The sequence below is a fragment of the Triturus cristatus genome, chromosome 5_2 (assembly GCF_964204655.1).
Source record: "Triturus cristatus chromosome 5_2, aTriCri1.1, whole genome shotgun sequence".
NCBI classification, from domain to species: domain Eukaryota; kingdom Metazoa; phylum Chordata; class Amphibia; order Caudata; family Salamandridae; genus Triturus; species Triturus cristatus.
Window position 1 is genome coordinate 396,327,562 of NC_140588.1, and position 18,391 is coordinate 396,345,952.

General features: G+C 42.8%; 1 protein-coding gene across 1 annotated transcript in view; it reads left to right on the forward strand.

Annotated features, from left to right (window-relative positions):
• Positions 1–8,067, forward strand: part of ABCA13 (ATP binding cassette subfamily A member 13) — a 2,655,493-nt gene extending 2,647,426 nt beyond the window's left edge. The window contains exons 56-57 of the mRNA XM_085606362.1: positions 3,152–3,289; positions 7,081–8,067. Of these exons, the coding sequence (XP_085462488.1) occupies positions 3,152–3,289; positions 7,081–7,173 (231 nt within the window). The 3' untranslated portion in view covers positions 7,174–8,067. The remainder of the gene's footprint in view (positions 1–3,151; positions 3,290–7,080) is intronic.
• Positions 8,068–18,391: the final 10,324 nt, after the last annotated feature.

Sequence of the window (18,391 nt, forward strand, 5' to 3'; positions counted from 1 at the left end):
CCAGCACTATCTGCAGCAAGTCCTCCAGGACCCAACAGACCTAGTTCAAGGCTTATCTGCTCCTGCAGCATGGACCATTCAGCTTTATGGGACATGCCCTTACCACAGGCACACAAGAGTTGTGATCCTGTTTGGAGAAGCCAGGCTGCTCAATGTACACACAACAGTACTCAGTAGGTTCGGACTATCTTCCAGAACTTGTCAGGTATCGGATATGCTCCAGGCTGCAGTAAGTCAATCCTTTCTACATGGGGCGAGGGAATCTGGTCCTTCAGGTCTGACTGGAACCCAGCAAGGGTGCAACGTCCTTCTCTGTGTCCTCCAAAGTCCTGAGGGGTCAGTTCATGGTGTGCACGCTTGACCCACCAAACCCTGCCTCAGTCCTTTCTTGGGTAACTGCCCAAACTTCCTGGTAGCTTAGGTACAGCCATTCCTGGCATACAGGGTTGGTGAGGCACTTTACAAATCGAGCTCAGACTCCTCTGGTCCAATCACCTCCACCTCTGTGGTTACAAGTTCCATCTGGCCTCTGTCACCAAAATGCTTAGGTATTGGTTTAGCACACAGATCAATCCATAGTGGCCTTCTCCTGGCATATGGGGGTAGGCGAGTAAGCACTGCATACAGGCAACAAACCAATCAATACACAGCTGTTTCCTCACACCTCACTCAGGGAGCCCTCTTGGTAGGGTTTCCCACTAGGCTTCGCTGCCTCCAATGCTCTCCTCTCCCACACAGGGCACAGTGATCTTGGTAATCAGGCAGGTGCTGGTGCTCCACGGCAAGTGGTCTTGGTGTCCCTGGGTGATGTCCCCTCACCCAGCAGGGATAGTAGCAGACCTTGGCTTCTAGTCCTGGTCACAGGAAGAAATCTTGCAGAGCCTCCCCTTCTCATAGAGCCTGACAGATGACACATTTTGGGGTCTCAACCTTCCCTTCTTACAGTCCATTTCTAAACACAAAATGTCATATAGGGTCTGAGTCTTTAAAGTATTATGTTGGGGGTTCTGCTTCTTTTGAAATTTACATTTTCCTTTTTGTTCTTCCCCTTTGAAAGGCTGTCTGTCACAGCATCCGAGACTCCAAAGCTGATTGTCCCACAACATAGTTCATGGGAGGGACAAGAGTTCACACTTTTGTCTGTCACAGTGATATATCCATTAGAAAGTTAATTCCAGGCTCCCAGCCCTACTCTTATTGATTCCCCTTTCAGCCTCATCTCCTTCCTGAGATGTGTCCAGTTCCCTTCGAACCCCCCTTTGCATTGCAATCTGATGTCCATCTCCCCACTCACCTTCACTTGTGAATTGTGAAGTAATTTTCAAAATGGCAAATAACCCTGCTCCATTCTTAGTGTCATTGAAAATCTATTTTAAAATGATAGACTATGAATGAGAATACCTCACTGCCCTGACTTTCAGTCTAAACCTGAGTTCAAACAGAAAGTTATTAATATGAAAGCAAATCACTTTTTTGTAGCACTTGGAAACACCAAGCAGGGTTTTGATTAAGGACAGTCATTTTCATTGTAGCCAGTGGATAATCTTTAAAATGTGTTATGTTTCTGAATTTTGTTGCCATGGTTAGAGAGATTTTGATTTTCAGGACCTATGATCTGATAATATAAAATGGGTGTAAAAGTAATGGTTTGGTTTGCAATGACACAACACCTTCTTCAGAGATGTCTCAGTATGATAAGGCGAAAACAGTCTTTGTTCTATTGAGTTTTCAAAACCTGTTCAATGTACAACAGTCGTTGTACTTGAGAAAGTCTATTTGGGATGTAGACCAGAGAGCACCTTGCTCAGCATTTACATATGTAAGGACACAACAGCTTATCATGTGCATAACTGTGAGAGTACACTGTATGCATTAACCTAATACAAGTAAGGATTAGGAATGTAGAAAAATACCAAAATACATAGGTGTCAGGAAATCTTTTAACCACATCTTCACCACCCAGCTGGTGCAATGCTGCTGTGCTTGTCAGTTAGTGCAAATATCAATGTTGCATTATTGTGGGTGTAAATGTGTACTACGGCCAGTGAGAAGCTATAGACACCAGCACAATTCATGTGTTCCAGCCCTGCGTTTTTGACCTGATATTTTCCTACTCCTTATGTAGACACACATTGACCAAGGCAATGGAACTAGACAATTCTCATTTCCTAAATTCTGCCATGAGTGCAGAGACTCCCCCATGACTACGGGCCCCTGCCACAAGTACAGAGGCCTTTTAGAATCAGGCTCTGCGTGTCCAGTTTTAAACTGCCAATTCGCCCTGGCAAAATAAATCTTTTGCCATGCCTAAACCTTCGTTTTTAACACCTATATGTCACCACTATGGTAGGCCCTAAATGCCAATAGGGCAGTGTGCATGGTTTTAAAAAAGTGCCACCCACTAAAATAGCTCTTTAAAACATGTTTCCAGGCCTACCCTTGCAGCCACAGGGCCTGATTCACAATGGGCCGCCGCACTCCTGGCAGACGCCCCACAGTTGTTGGGCAGTCTCATGAGAATTCTTATTGCAGAGATGCTGCCCTAAGTGCGGAGACTCCCCCATTACTGCAGGGTCTCCGCCATGAGTGCGGAGGCCCTTTGTGTATCATGCCCTCTGGCTGCAAGGGCAGGCCTGGAGACATTCTTTACAGTGCTACTTTAGTGTGTGGCACAATGAGTGCAGCCCACATGTGGCATTTCATTTACAAGCTCTAGGTGCCTATATTACAATATACTAGGGACATATGTGTAAATTAAATGTGCCAGTTAGGTATATGGCAATATTATTATGCTTAAAAGGGAGAGCACAAGCTCTTTACCACTGGTTAGCAGGAGTGCAGTGTGCAGCAACATAGAGTCAACATAAATGGGTTCAATAAGAGAAGGCAAAAATCTGGGGGTATACCACGCAGATACTACGCAAAAGATGGTAATTTCTAACATGGTTGTAGCATGTTTTTGTTTTGTTTCTTTTGTGATCTAAAGCTATATTTCCTGCTTAGTTTGACAGTTTATTTAATTCATTTTTGAGTATCATTATGCACTAAGAGCGAATTTCTTAAAATCTTACTTTTAAGCAACCACTTTGAACAATTGTTCTCTAAACATGTCTAATTAAAACGTCTTTTATGTTGATGGATAAAAATAAAGGAACAACACCTTAATCTTCTGGAGTATCGAGTGCCACAAAGAAAAGGCTGTTTAGCTGAATTGTTCAAAACTTTGGAAACCAACAAGCATCTTCTTCAAATTGAACATTACTCCATAAGCGAAACAACTCTTGAACAGGTAATTTCTACAAGTGTGCTTAAATATATCAAGGTAAAATGTCATGTTCTGCAAATTTTCCATTTAACATCCACATCAGTACAGATTACAAAATCTGCCAGGGTGGAGTACCTCCTAATGTCAATCCGCCACTAAGGCCCCCCCCTGGAATAATATCGGTCAAACTCTAAATAAGGTCTTAGTGACTTATTGGAGCTCACTCATGGTCCTCCAGTGGGGCAAGGCAAGCTACCGAGGGGACCTGCTAAGTCATACACACTATTGTTAAGCTCCTGTTGATGGTTTTGGTGATAAAAGCTCCAAGTGGCACAAAGCTAGATTTCATAGCTAGTTTGCTTCACTGCTTTACTGCTGGTATATTTTCCATCTCACTCAGCCCAAGGCTTAACTTTGGATATTGGCACTTTTTTGGTTCTCAAAATCCACCAGTAGGGAAAGGGTAGAAGCTGTTACTGGGACAGGCTCCATGAGTCCGGATACCATTTTCTGTTAGGTCCAACTGAACCTGTTTTCAGTGCATCAAAAAACTCCAAACAGGACAAACATGACTTTCTTGCCTCTAAGCATGAGTTGTTTCTGGGAAAGACTAAGCACTGTGTGCTCCAGAGACAGAAAAAAACATTATTAATCCCCACTTTTCTCCTGCTGGGAACTTCATTATAGTCACTCCTATAGCCCTCTTGTTTCCTGAAAGGATTCTACACACCAAGCCTTTTCTCCAGCCAGGGATCCTACAGGGTCCATTCCTCAGAGGTCACCAGCTACTTCTTATTATCACGAGGACATACGCTTATTGTATCCCTGTAGAAGGTAACAGGAGCCCAATCACTTGGAGAGCAAGTCTAGTCCCTGAATGCCAGCAGGGATCTGTTGCCCTTGAGTCTTCATCTTACAGCAGTCAAGCAGAGGCCACATCCTTCAGGATATTTCTTACTAGGGACAAGAATGTTTTGAGGAGGAGGTGATGAGTTCCAATCTTACCCTGTGCACTATTCAGTTATTTAACAATTACCTACAAGCAATCCTGGCTACTTTATCTCAGAATTCCCACATCCCTTTTCAGCACTTCTTTCTCAGTTTATTGCAAATCTTCCCAAGGTCCCTCAACCATAATTACCCCAGCCTTCTTCCAGGTAAAGGCCACATCCTTCAGTATATTTCTTTCTAGCTCCAGGAATGTTTTGAGAAGGTGGTGGTGAGTGCCAATCTTACCCTGTGCACTAGCCAGTGATGTAACTATTCCCTACAAATAATCCTTGCTACTTTATCTCAGAATTCCCTAATCTCTTTTCAGCACTTTGTTGTCAGTTTATTGCGAACCGTCCCAAAGTCTCACAACCAAATTGCCCCAGCCTTCTTCCAGTGGCACACCTTCCGGCCCTCCCTTTAGCCATTCTCTTATGTAAATGAGATGTCCTCCCCTCTGTCAGCACTGGAACTGGTTTTACTTTCTGCTTGAGTTGGAGAGTCCAGGGGAACCCTAGCAATGAAGCGCTGTAGTTCCAATCAGAAGACCTGATTAGTAAGTCCTTTGTTCTGTCCACTGGTCCTGTCCCTCTCCCATATGGTTAATCTTTGCCAAATGACCACTAACTGACACAGACCCTTACCTTACTGCTGTCAAAGGCCACACTATTGTCTTCCAAGAATCGGGTTGGTAACAAGTCAGTCAAAGATGTGCATTCAGTCTCTGGGGCTGGGTTGAGCCAATGTATCTCAAGCAGCACAAAGTACACTTTTCTAAAGTTACCTTTTTTTACAAAATGATCAAAGATATACTTTCACTAGTAAAAAAGAATGCTCTAATATTTTCCTATGCTTGGAGAAGAAAAGGGTATGCTTTATAACCATCTCTGTTCCTGAAAAATGCAACATCGAAAATTGATTTACGTTACTTTTCACTGTTAGAGCATATATTTCCCATTGTCAATGTTTATATATTATGCACCTAGCCCGATAGGTATATAAGGCACATATTAAGGGTACATTAGCAATCTTGGGATATAAAATATCACAGATGTTGCCTTTTCATGGCGTACATCTGTCAGTTTAATTTTGACTTTCATTGCATGTTTCATTGTGTAACTACTATGAGATATCAAACTAACACTCTGGCAAGAGGTCATGGGCATGGTAGAAGATGTGCCTTACGAGTAAGAGCTAATATGATCATATCTGCCACAGAAGAGGCTTAGGGTCAGATGTACCACCATTTTATTTTGTACCTCGCAATTTGCGACTAATTGTGACGTGCAAAATAAAATGTACAACAGTGTGTTTAACACTGTTTGCGATTCCCAATGGGGTCACAAAACATTAGTACATGGTTTTGAGACTCGCTATTTGGAAGGGAACGCCCCTTCCAAATAGTGAGTTGCACAACCTATTTAGCGAATTGCAAATAAATTGCGACTCACCAAATAGGCTTTGTACATGGCCCATGATGTTTTTGCACGCGCAAACGGGTTCGCAAACCCATTTGCGCATGCAAAAACGTGTCTTACATCCGGCCCTTAGGGTATTATAGCTGCATAAGTAGGAAAATCAAAGGACTTCTCTTTGAGCCATACGTCATTATAAAGATTACACTGGCCCATTAGATAACTTGGTTCATTTGTGTAGGTTTAACATTTCCTATGCTGATGACACTCAGATAATAGTTTCCATGTCTTGCAACATTATTATTACAGAAGAAATCTTCAAAGGCTGTATTGTCAAAGTTTTAAATTGTATGAAGACCAGATGCTTGAAGTTAAACTCTGAGGAAACAGCAATTCTAATCTTCAGCAAGCCCAAGCATGCCTGGTGGCCAACAGAGCTGGGTAGCCCAGTACACACCCCAGAATAAGCTAGAAAACCTGGGTTTTAAATTTATGTTTTATTTCCAAAATGTCCACAGTGTTGGCAACTTGCTTTACATTACTGAGAACACTCATGCTCTCCGTGCCACTGGAGTCAAGATAGCATGGCTGATGAGGGGTGAAACCCTGAAAGTGGTCCCAGGATGCTTGTTTCCAGCCCAGGGAGGACCTGGATTAGCAGTTCGGTTCTGACTGTTCCTATGGGGAGCAAGGTCGAGACTGATTTGCATATGGCTGGGTTTAAACTGGAATGGCATTTGGAGCAACAAAAACGATGGATTTAGGCCCAGATATCTGTACTGTGGTGAATATTTGACATTGTCCAACATTCTGTCCGTCAATTGTTCTTTTTACAAATGTCACCCCGACTGGGATGGGTATTTCGAGAAGTGGGTCCAGTGCTCTCGATGCCACTGGAGTCAAGTTAGCCTGGCTGATGAGGGGTGAAACCCTGGAACTGGTACAAAGATGCTTGTTTCCAGTCCAGGGGGTCCTGGCGTGGCAGTTTGGGCTGGACTGTTCCAATGGGAGCAGGGTCATGACTAAATGGCATGGTGAGCAAAATAAAACGTCAGGGAATCTTAATGTTGATATAGCAATGTAGGTAGTGTATTCTTATTTTCTATAAAAACAACAAGGCTTATTGGAAACAAGGGTATATTTAAAATCAGGAAGACAGCTACACTCTTGGCAAGAATAGCAGATGATGCTGTAGCGAAATATTTTACCTTTGAAGTGAGCATTTACAAACTCATAACAAATGTTCATTTGAGTGTTATAAATCACAGAGATACAAAAGATAAATACAAAGATACTATTACCCCTCTGCTAAATGATAGCTTTGTTGTGAAGAAGCCTGCTGCTCAGTGACAATTAAACTAATATATGAGGCTTTGCATCTGAATATTCACTGTGTCTAATGTCTTCCAGGTGTTCATAAACTTTGCTGCACAGTCACAAGAAGCATCTGGGTGTATAGCAGAATCAGTAAGCAAGGAGAACTCGCGTTACGTGCTAACATAAGTAAAGAGGAGCTGACAAATGACTTGATTTGCCAGGAAAATGAAATGCTACACTTCTCTGAAAAGCCAGCACAGGTGATGAACGACGAGGTTGCCAGGAAGCATTGTGTCAACATAGCGAAATTACCAGGCATTACGATTATTGTGTCCTCCAACGTTGTTACATATTTAGGCAGCTGTGGGCCAACTAGAAAAAGAAAAATGTAAATGCACATTTTAAAGGGCTAACTGTATTTTCCAATCTGTTTTTCAAGTCTAAACAATTTCTTTGCCAAAGATAAAAGAGAGGCTTTTATTGCAATGATTTAATGGTATGGAAATAAATATGCACTGTTTTCTAAGATATTCATTTAATCATGAAATGTGCCAGACTGTTTTTTACTAAACTCTCTTAGCAACGAACTTATTGTTACTTATTTTTGTTACTAATTTTGTATTTGCTACTTATTATGATACTTGTTTTGTACACAACAAGAAGTCTGCTTGAATCTTTCTGTCTTGAATATTGGCAAATAAGGCTGGCTCCTGACTGACCGAGCAGTGAAAAACAGTCAGATCTTCTGAATGACCAATACATATGTATATAATTTCCATTGATATTCATTGCATGAAAATTGACATGTTCAGTTTGGCAACCCTAAAAGACTGATTGGATTTGACTTTTCAGTGGGTCACTGAGCCCATCCCATGTGACATGGCATTTAAAATTTTAAATAATTCCTTTTCCTGTGCAGTGCCCCATTGAAAGGCGGCTAAGAGATCCTCTGCATATTTCTTCTTCCATACGGTACTTCTTCATGCTCCTCAGCAATCAGAACACCACTTATGTGCGATTTTCACAATAAAATGTAAAACGGTTTTTGTTCCTCAATCACTTATTAAATCTTGCATTCTGTTTGGAGTGTTTTTCTACTTTGTGCTCCTACCTGTTATAGAGCTAGTATACGCCACACAATAGATGGAAATGTTAGAAATGTTTTAATACAAGTAGAATTCAGAGTTTCATCCACATTGTTTTGATTCAGTTCATTTGAAACAATAAAATCATCAGTCCCAGCTATTAAGAATGTTTAACTGAATTTTGTTGTTAGACAATTATTGCGTCAAAATTTTATTGTGAAATGACTTTAGCTGTCTGCCATTCGAATCCTGTTTCATGTCATTGGATCACTTGAATATGCTTTAAATGGGCGTATCAACATTGGTAAATATGCATATAGAGATCTACTGATGCATACTGTTCCCACATCAGGGTGGAGATTTAAGTATTTGATCCATTTTAATCTGAACCGATTTGCGTGTTTGGTTAGACGTAATACCAGAATAGGATGTTGTGGTAAGCAACTTGTAATTCATTCGACATTTACAGAGAGATGCTCATTGGTCACATCGATATAATATATAGAAATTATCCTGACCCAATTATGCTAACACAAATGCAGCTGTAACTGGGACATTTTCTGTACTCTCGCATAATGGGTTAGTTCAGCCATGATAAAGTGACACAGTGTGTGATACTTTCCCATAATAATAATAATATTAAATTCTTTATTCGGTTTTTACAATTAAAAAAACCCATAAAAGAGCAGTTACAAATACAACATCGCACATAGATTAGAGAATAATGAAAATTAAAACTAAACAATTATCAGCTCAAATAGTTAAAACCAAGAATTTACAAAGATTCAATTCATCTACAGATACTGGGATTAAACCGCTGCTTACAAATTATTCCTATGTTTCAGAATACATTTTAGGAAGTTAAGGACAAGATAACAGGTCAATTCGGAATCTAGGCTTTGAAGGCGTAGCATCGCCGGTCGACACTGTCTTAGTCCCCAACTCTTTAATACTGGAAGTAACCAGACCCTCCTGTGTGGGTGATGAAATTTACAGAACAGAATAGTGTGTAAATTTGACTGAGTTGACACTTCATCACACGGACAGGGAGTGGAAACCTTCTCCCAGCTGTTTCTCTTGGGGAAGGATACTAGCCTAAAAAAAGAGTCAAGTCTAAATCTTGTTAACAACATTCTGTGATACGTGCTAATCTGTAATGTCAAATAAGGTTGAATGGAGTAAGTGGTCTGAATTAAATTAGCATGAACAACCGAGGGTTTCGATGCCACGGAAGTCAGCCTCAAGGACTCCAGATGCTTCTGGTGTTAAGGAAGACTGCAGGTTGTATTGGATCTCTGCAAGAGAAGGGTACATCTTCAGTAACTTTTTATTTAAACAATGAGCATAGCTGTAATTATGAAATTATATACTTTAGTAATATGTCTGTATAGTAGAATCTTTATGGTTTTACAGGATACTGGGTTACTGGAAATTCCTGAAAGCTAACCCTAAATAGACATATGTGCACCTCTCCCTATGTTAGAATTAGTACCTCAAGCTGTGTCACTGTTTTGACGCTGTTTTGTGGGAGATAAACTGAAAACATAGAACAGGATTAGCATCTTGTGATTCACCACACTTAGCAATATATATGCGTACTGGGATTCTAAAATCTTATACACTTGTTCATTGATTGTTGTCTACTTATGAAACGCTCTTTTCGAATCAATACTGTTCTGTGACTGGAAGTTTAGTAAAATATGTAAAATTACAGTTTTGAAAGTCAGACAAATTAGCAAAAACAGTTCAAAGTTCGTTTTCAAAACACACATCAGGATACCTCTTTCGCAGTCCTTAGGGACCTAGAGGCCTTGACACTTTAAAACCAACATCCATGTAGTGAGGACCACCTACAGCACTATTGGAGCACAAATTGCCCAGTAAGGGCAAAGTTATACCTGTAGATCAAAGTTGGCCCATGTCTATCAAGACAAACAAGATTCTGGATCCCACTGACAAATGCGGTTCAGTGCTGATGCTCTCCCATGTGGTGCATTCCTAACATGCATGCTGACTGAGTCCCGTCAGTACTTACACTCTGTACCGACCTTTCCTTAGGTGGAAGGCCCTCACCATAGACCATCTCTAAGTTCTGCCTCTTGGCACATAAACCTGACATGAACGTAAATGGCACTTCCAGCCCCCATCCAGACAGTGAAGAGTTTTCAACATATCTTACAAAGAGGTCTTGCACCAGGTGTTGAACATAAATATTTGAAGCTCAATCAATCAAATAGCATTTGTACAGTGCCTCACTGTCACCCCCGGGAATATCTGGGCACTGGGGTTCGGGGTTTCTGTCGTGCCAGCTCTGCTTGTGACAGGTTTTGAGGAGATGGCAGGACAAGGGAAGAAATGAGCAGAAACAGGCAAAACAGTGGGCAGAAAAAATAGCAGAAAAGGCAAAACAGAGCAAGAAAAGAGCAGAAAATGCAAAACAGAGGGCAGAAAAAAAAGCAGAAAAGGCAAAACAAGCATAGGAGGGCAAAACGGATGGCAGAAAAATGAGCAGAAAAGGCAAAACAGAGCAAGAAAAGAGCAGAAAATGCAAAACAGAGGGCAGAAAAAAAAGCAGAAAAGGCAAAACAAGCATAGGAGGGCAAAACGGATGGCAGAAAAATGAGCAGGAAATGCATAATGGAGTGCATAGGATCAAGCAAGAAGGCAAAACAGAAGGCAGAAAAACAGGTAGAAAAGGCAAAACAGAGCAAGAATTGAGCAGGGTAGGCACAAACAGAGGGCAGCAGGGAGACAGGCAGCAGAGGGTAGCAGACTGTGGGCAAGCTGGACAGGAGAACTGTTGCAGAGGGAGCTGGAACGAGGACCTGCTCAATGAGGCTCTGCTACAGCCTCCATTAAGTTGGTCCTAGGGGAGGGTGGTGCACTGGGTGGCAGGAGGAGGGAAATGGTGAGAAGAAATGAGCAGACAAAAGGTAAAACAGTAGAAGTTGGCAAACAAGAGGGCAGAAAGCTAAGCAGAAAAGGCAAAAGAGAGGGCAGAGAAATGAACATGAAAGGCAAAACAGAGAGCAGAAAAGCAAGCAGAAGAGGCAGAAAAAGCAAAAGAGAGTGCAAAAAAATGACACAACAGAGGGCAGAAAAAACGTGCAAAAAAGGCAAAACAGAGCATAGGAGGGCAAAACCAAGGGCTGATAAATGAGCAGAAAAGACAAACAGAGGGTAGCAGTTAAACAGGCAGCAGAGGGTAGCAAACTGTGGGCAAGCAGGGCAGGAGAACTGTCGCAGGGGTAGCTGGCATGTAGTGTTGCTGTGCCTCGCCATACTGTCCAACTTACCAATGCCCAGCAGTTTGATACCAAGGATGTGAATAACAGGGACACCTAGTCAACATTTGACTTACCACAATACAGCTCACATGAGACGTCTCCTGTTTCTAGGTAGTTCTCCTACAGCTGAACTTACTTTGGGAGTATATTAATTTGAGGTACATCTATTAGGTTTTATTTCCAGAGAGTTAAATGGAACCTGACAAAAGAGTAGCTTTTCCAGCCCTCACAGTAGTAAACAAATGTACGATGTATTTGTGGCTCCCTGTTTGGGTTTCAGAGAAATAAAGTCAAGCAAGAAGCTGCCAGCAAGTCCCTGTTCCCATATTTCTTCAGGAAAAAAAGCAATCCAATCCACCAATTATTGCAATTTCCCTCATACAACTCTTGCATCCAAAATTGTATGTACCTCATACTCATCTGAATTAAACTCAACTGAGATTGGCATAAGATGTGAAGCAAGACATGGTTTTTGCAGGGCAATGATTTAACACAAATGTGAAAATTGATGTTCTTCATAGACTGAGGCAGTTTCAATCTGCAACTGGATTTACAATGTACTCCATTACAAATGGTCCCATAAATTTAGGCTGGAATTTAGAGCCTTTCAAATGCAAATTTTTTGTAAACGATCTCATGTTCTCCACTACAATATACTGAGGTATGATTCGTCTCTTCTGATCAGCATATCCTTAATGAGTGTCTTTAGCTATTTTTCAAAGTCTCTTGGGCAGACCCCTTGATCTCAATTAACTCAGTTAAATGTACTAGCACTGGGGGAACAGGGTCTGACACAGTCTGACCCACAAGAAATATTCTAGGAAGATGACCAAACATACAAAACAAGGGTGAAGTCCAAATAGAAAATTGCTTTGGCCTAAATTTTGAAACGTGTCACGGAATGCAGCATAGCAACCAAAGTTGCTGCACTCTGTTCCGTGACAGGGAGAGAGTAGCAAAGCACCATCTCTACAGGTATGCACTGTCCTGGTCTATCTCTAGTACTGCAGCTCAATTAAGCTGCCTAGCTCCATGCACACACCTTTGCATCATAGGGAAAAGGTGTGTGTGTGTGATGTGTAGCATCAGGCTTTTACTGGAAGGGTACCCACAGAGAACAAAATACTGTGCCTAGATACATTTGGAAGCTTTTCCCACTTCAGATGTGTGTTGAACAGCGCAGCACTCATGCAAAGTAAGAAATTAAATCATTTCTCCTTTTCTAACACCTGCTTCTGAGTGGAGTTAATTTTTGATGCAAAACCCTATCTACTATTGTTAGTAAATCGTTTTTTTTTAACATAAAAAACCATCGGTGATTGCCCATGTACCACCCATGGAACGCCTTCTCGAGGCAGACTAATGCAAAGCACGACTTTAGGTTACGTGCAGGAAATTTTCTTTAAAAAAAAACTTTTTATTTTGCTTTTTACATGAAATATATCACAGGGACAAATATTGTAGTGAAGACTGCTAGTTATATACGTACAATGCTAAGTTAGCACAACCGCGTTAGATGTTAAAAAGCCATCTTGCCACTTTTGATGCTTTTCAACACGACACTGTAGTTACATGTGATTAATTAAGAAATGCTTGCTCGCCTTTGCTTCACATGAGAACTGTCTGTTGTTCACATCCCTAACAGTGAGCTGCGACCTTGGTCTGAACATTGTGTAAAGAAACAGTCTGGGTCGTTAGACGGTGCATGTTGTTGGGTTCAGGTTGATCGGCCCACTATTTAGCCATAATACGCACGCTGCTGCAAATACCTGAAAGTCGAGTGCTTTTAATATTACAGGCTGCATGCTTTAGACACATTCGGAAGAAGAGCTTTCCCAGGAGCAGAGTCTAGCTGATCCTGTGATGTGATTCCACTAAGCTGATCTTTACGGTATGGGGTTCCCCATTCAAGCCTAGAGACCTTTTATTAGTCTAATAATAATAATATTAGTTTACTAGCGAAAGGAAGGTGGCTGTCATCCACTGTCATTTTATTATGATTACTCCTTTCATTTTCTATGGTATTGTAACTATGCTGATGGTTTTGATTTTAATCATTTGTCTGCTTATGTTAGCCAAAGTACTGCATCTTAGGACACGAGGTTTATAAAATAAACTCTTTAAACTTTACAGTGTCTCTGTTTATTCTGTTGTGGACTGATATGAGAATAATTACGAACAGGTATTTCTGATTCCCACCATTCATGAGAATACACTAAGTCGCTTGTTCTGGATTGTCTATACATTGGGACCGCCGAGATAAAACGCGGATAACGAATGGGACACTGATGCTGGTCGGATTAGGGGTTCTGGGTTCTGAGGTGAGTTTTTGGTACACCACAATTCACTGAGGTCCTGGTTTCCTGTGCATAGTTCTGTGCATAAGCAGAATCCCTGCAACATGGCGCACCTAACGTTTGGTCGATTGATTTGAAACGCCTTAGTAGTGCTTATATTAGTCCACAACACCCTCACTCTTGTTTCCGGTTAACGGGAGTGACGGGTTTAAGCTACTTGTGTCTCGACTAATAGGTTCTTTCAAGCTTGATCATTAAAAAGTTTTTTTTTCTGAACCCCAGTGCTACTGTTGATGTTGTTGATACTCTTTGGTGTGTCCTTATGTCGATTGACATTGCCGCACATAGTCGTGCACCTCTGCGCCGTCATTTGACACGTATGGGGTGCCGGATGATGGGATGGCTGTTATTTTTGTGGTGAGCGCTGATGCGTCTTACCCGTATGAGTTGTTTTACTCTTGGGTGACTTTTCCGGCGGTGGATGTAGACGATGATACGTTTCATTCCTTTACTCCCACGCAGCTTCCTGCAGTCTATACGCCGTACAGGACACAAGAAATTCCTATTTCTGCCTGGCAGCATACCATTTGGTTTAATGCCGCCCTTCCCCATGCGGTTGCACCGGCTAGAATGGGCCCGTTGTCGATTGCAGGGGCCACATGGCCGGTGCTGGCCGGCTTTACGCCTCATCCCCGCTATCTCACGGTGTGTCCCCGCTATCTCACGGTGGCGGTGGCTGAGTTGCGGGTACTACACACAGCCCTGAGTACAGTTCATAGGGCTTTAGTGCAGTACGTGTCACGCAACGTGCAGGTGGGGGCACCTGCTGTTGCGGGACAACCAACAGACCACCACGCGGTGGTTATTAGTCCTGTTATGGTTAATTCGGTGATGGGCAAGCGCCCCCAAAATAAGGATGATTTGCCTTATTGGCTTGCTGAGAAATTTGACCAACTGGAGGCGGTTTTTCCGCATACCTCTCCTGTGGAGAAACACAGGATTCTCACCATTAGTTTGCCGAAAGACTTGCTCCCAGATATGGCCGATTGCGTAAACTGGGGCAAGGTCTTTGCCGCGACCTACTCGAAGTGCTTCGGCACTCCGTCTATGTCTGTACTACCCTCCGTCATTAAACGTGTTCAAGAGAATCACGGGGCGGAGGCTGCTGTTGAATTGGGAATGAGGCTTGTCGGGGTGTTCGATGTGGTTGCTTCCATGGTAATGGGCAACCTCAAAGGCGATGCCATGCAGTTCCAAGTAGCTATTAAGCTGGACCGCGTGGGCGAACTCGACAGGCCTAAGGAGTTCGCTAAAATAATTGCGGAAGCCTATAGGACCATAGGCCGCAGTGCCTTAGGTGTTAAACCAACTGTGATAATTCCTGATATAGTACAGCAAACTAAGGTGAGCTCGTCTAGTAAAGACGAACGCCCTAATTTTCCTCAACAAAATTGGCGAGCAAAGAAACAGGGGAAGCAGCAACAGAAACAGGGGTCTGGTCCTGCCTCACACGTACAGTCGTCTAGTGAACGCACATATGATCTGCGCGATCGATCTAGTATTAAGTCACCTGATAGGTTTCAGGTTTCTGAACAACGTTCTCCTCGTTCTTCACAGGAAACATCAGCTTCACAGTCCGGTGGCGGAGACCGTGGGAAAGGACGGGGTGCCCAAGGTCGTGAGCAACCCCGTCAGACTGACGGCAAAGGCAAGCAGGACGAGTCTGCACGTCAACGACCCCCGTTTCAGAAGAAGAAAGTTGCTGCGCTGACAGCGAGGTATGCCACAGATAGTGCAGACGCAGCTTCAGAACCTGACATGGGCACTAACGCTGCTCGACAGCGCGGCGGAAGTTACAGTAGTCAGACAAGCACTGCGTCCATATCTGGTGGCGACAGCAACTGATACGTTCATAACTGTAGAAACTGCTAACACTAGATTGGCTCCCCCTGACAGACTATATAATATAGTACTTTTAATTGAAGGTGACATACAACGCACGATTCAAGGGATTTTTTGGGATAATCTGACCTCTTCGTATGATATTCTATTGGCAGAGGCGGATTGCCCCTCAGCTTTCATTTTAGATGCTCCTAGAGGGGAGGAGATGATCCTCCTGTCCTTTGCGCACACAGTGCCAAAGGACCAAGCTAAGAAGTTCGCCGAGGAGTGGGCTCTGGTGCTAGCACCAGCTTTGTATCGTAATCAGGTAGGCTGGGATAAATTGTCCCCCAGCCATGAGATTCCATTGCGGTCCTCAGGGACATCTTAAGGATTTTGGGGACCCTGGGCCAAACATATTTTGGGGGCCCCTGTTCAGAACAGCTTTGAATTTATGATCCAATTTGAGCCCCTGTTTCCCACGCAGTTTCTGCTTCCCCAGCTGCGTTAGCGATCCAGTTTGCATCATAGGCATTAGCCTATATATTCTGGATGTAAATGGATGCTCGCAGGTGACAGCGGTAGGATTCAGTGTTTCCTGCCCTGCTACTCGGTTTTTAATACTTTTGAAATTGTATATGTACGGCTGAATTACTCTGTGCTTTTTAGGTCTCGCCTAGCTATTGCGTTTACGCAATCGCTATGCGAGACTCTAGTAAGGGGCATTTCAAAGTGCTCCCAAGTGGATTGCATGGCGAGCACTCGCACAATCACGTGCATCGTGCTGCCATGCAATCCGTTTGGGGAAGCGCTTCAGCCCACTGCCGCGTGCACATGTAGCCACAGCCTCAGCATCAGACTTCAAAGGGTCCGCTCTCCCGCCTGGAATGCGCTCCCCCGCCCCTGCCACAGCATGCTTTGTCGGTCTTTTTTTATTGTCTCTTAGTACGTCCCTTTTCTGTCACTATCAATGCCTCTTTCTCGAGCTCTTTCATTTTCCCATTCTCTCCAGTTCCCTTTCACTGTCTCACTGTGCTGCGTCCTCTCATACTGTACGGAGAACAGTACTAATTATGCAGTAGAATGTTGAATCCTGCCGACTTTCTTTGTTCGCGACAATCAGCGCTAAAGTGCTGAATACTGGAATCATTACTCTAACGGAACCTCTGAACACGTCCACTAATCGTATCTGAATATTGTGCTAAATTATCTCTTTGGGGCCAATGACTTGGTGTGTAAAAATACTTTGTGTCCAGTAGTCCGCTTCTATTTATTTTTTTATGATTTGTTTCTTTTCATATATATTAGCACTCGTATCTTCAGCATGTATAAGTGTCCTGTTTCGGCAGTTAGTAAGTTTACATGTTGGCACCTATTAGTTTCACGCCCACTTGAGGTACGGTCCTTTTTTTGGGGCAGTATTTGTCTGAGCACCATCCATTGGGACACAGAGGGCGGAAGTTAATTTGCCCGTGATGTTGCCGAAGGTGCCACGTTGACGGTGCGACTGCCTAAAAAGCCAGTGTAATTAAGTAAGGTAAACAGCACACGTTTTCTTTCAGCCTCACCTTGCACTGCCGGATTGCTTCCTCGTGACGCGTTTGCCCTTTCAATGGCAGTTGCTTAGGAACTGCACGCACCGGGGCTGCAGGGTGTAGAATGTGATCCGAGAGATCTCGAGATTGCGCCTCTAGCATATGACGGCCTAGGGGGAGATTCTCCATTTTCGCCTTTCTGGTCGCAGGCAGTAGCATTACTACTGGTACTTAGGGCATTACACCGCACATCTCCCACTTCTAAGCACTATAGGCTACATTACTTTTACAGACTTTAATGGTGCATTTTTCATTGTTTTCAAAAGTCATCTACCTTGCTGAGCTTCGAACTCATGACCTTCAAATCACTATATTTGAGCAGAGAGGGTTATCGGCCTCTGCCATTTTCCCCCACACATTCACTGTTAAAAGATTATTTTGAAATGACTTCACTTCCATATCACCAAGTTAGTAAAAAATAAAAAACCTTGCCAAAAGGCAGTGTGATAGCTCTCTTATGTAAAGTGTGTTTGTTATTTGTTGTTTTATTTCATTTAGTACATGCTGTGCAGCTGAAAGACAATTTGTAAATATACTCATAGTGTGGGAAATGTTTAATACATATTCAATGGGTACTTGAAATGAACATCATAGAACAGAGTGAGAGAGCTCGCCTGAAACGGGTAGGGAACAGAGGTTACCACTTCCATACAGAAACTACTCTACTGAGCAGGCAAGTGCAATATGCACACTGGCATGACTCTACGCACTTTCTTTTACAACTTCTTAATCCTTTGCAGACATTTGTACAGTTTGCCCCATCCAAAAACTGATCTCAATACTGGGTGAACATTTATTGTGCTTGTCCGCATTAGCTTTAGAATTCGGAATCCTGTGTCGAGGAGTGGGCAAAAAGGATTTTATAATCATGGCCACTACAAAAACGTAATTGTGTGGCTGGCGAATTTTCATGTGTATACGAAATATGCCTCACACACTTCATAGTCTTGTGTCTCCTCAATAGTTATCAGATTTGAGGAAAAAAAGTCAGTTTCCAGCTCAAGCGGATTAAAAGTTTCTAAAATTGCCGCACATGGTCGTGCAGTGCTCTACCAGACACTTCACAAAAGTTAACTGGCCACTGTCTAGGCAGATGCGTTACTTTGTAAACCCCTGCATCACATTATACCTGCGCCAGGCATAATGTATGCAGGGTGGGTGTTTTCCCGCAAAAAGCCTTGTAGAAGTGGCGCATTGAAATCTATGAGAACTCAGTGCACCACTTCTAGGACGCCATTGCGTCAATATCTAACAACTGC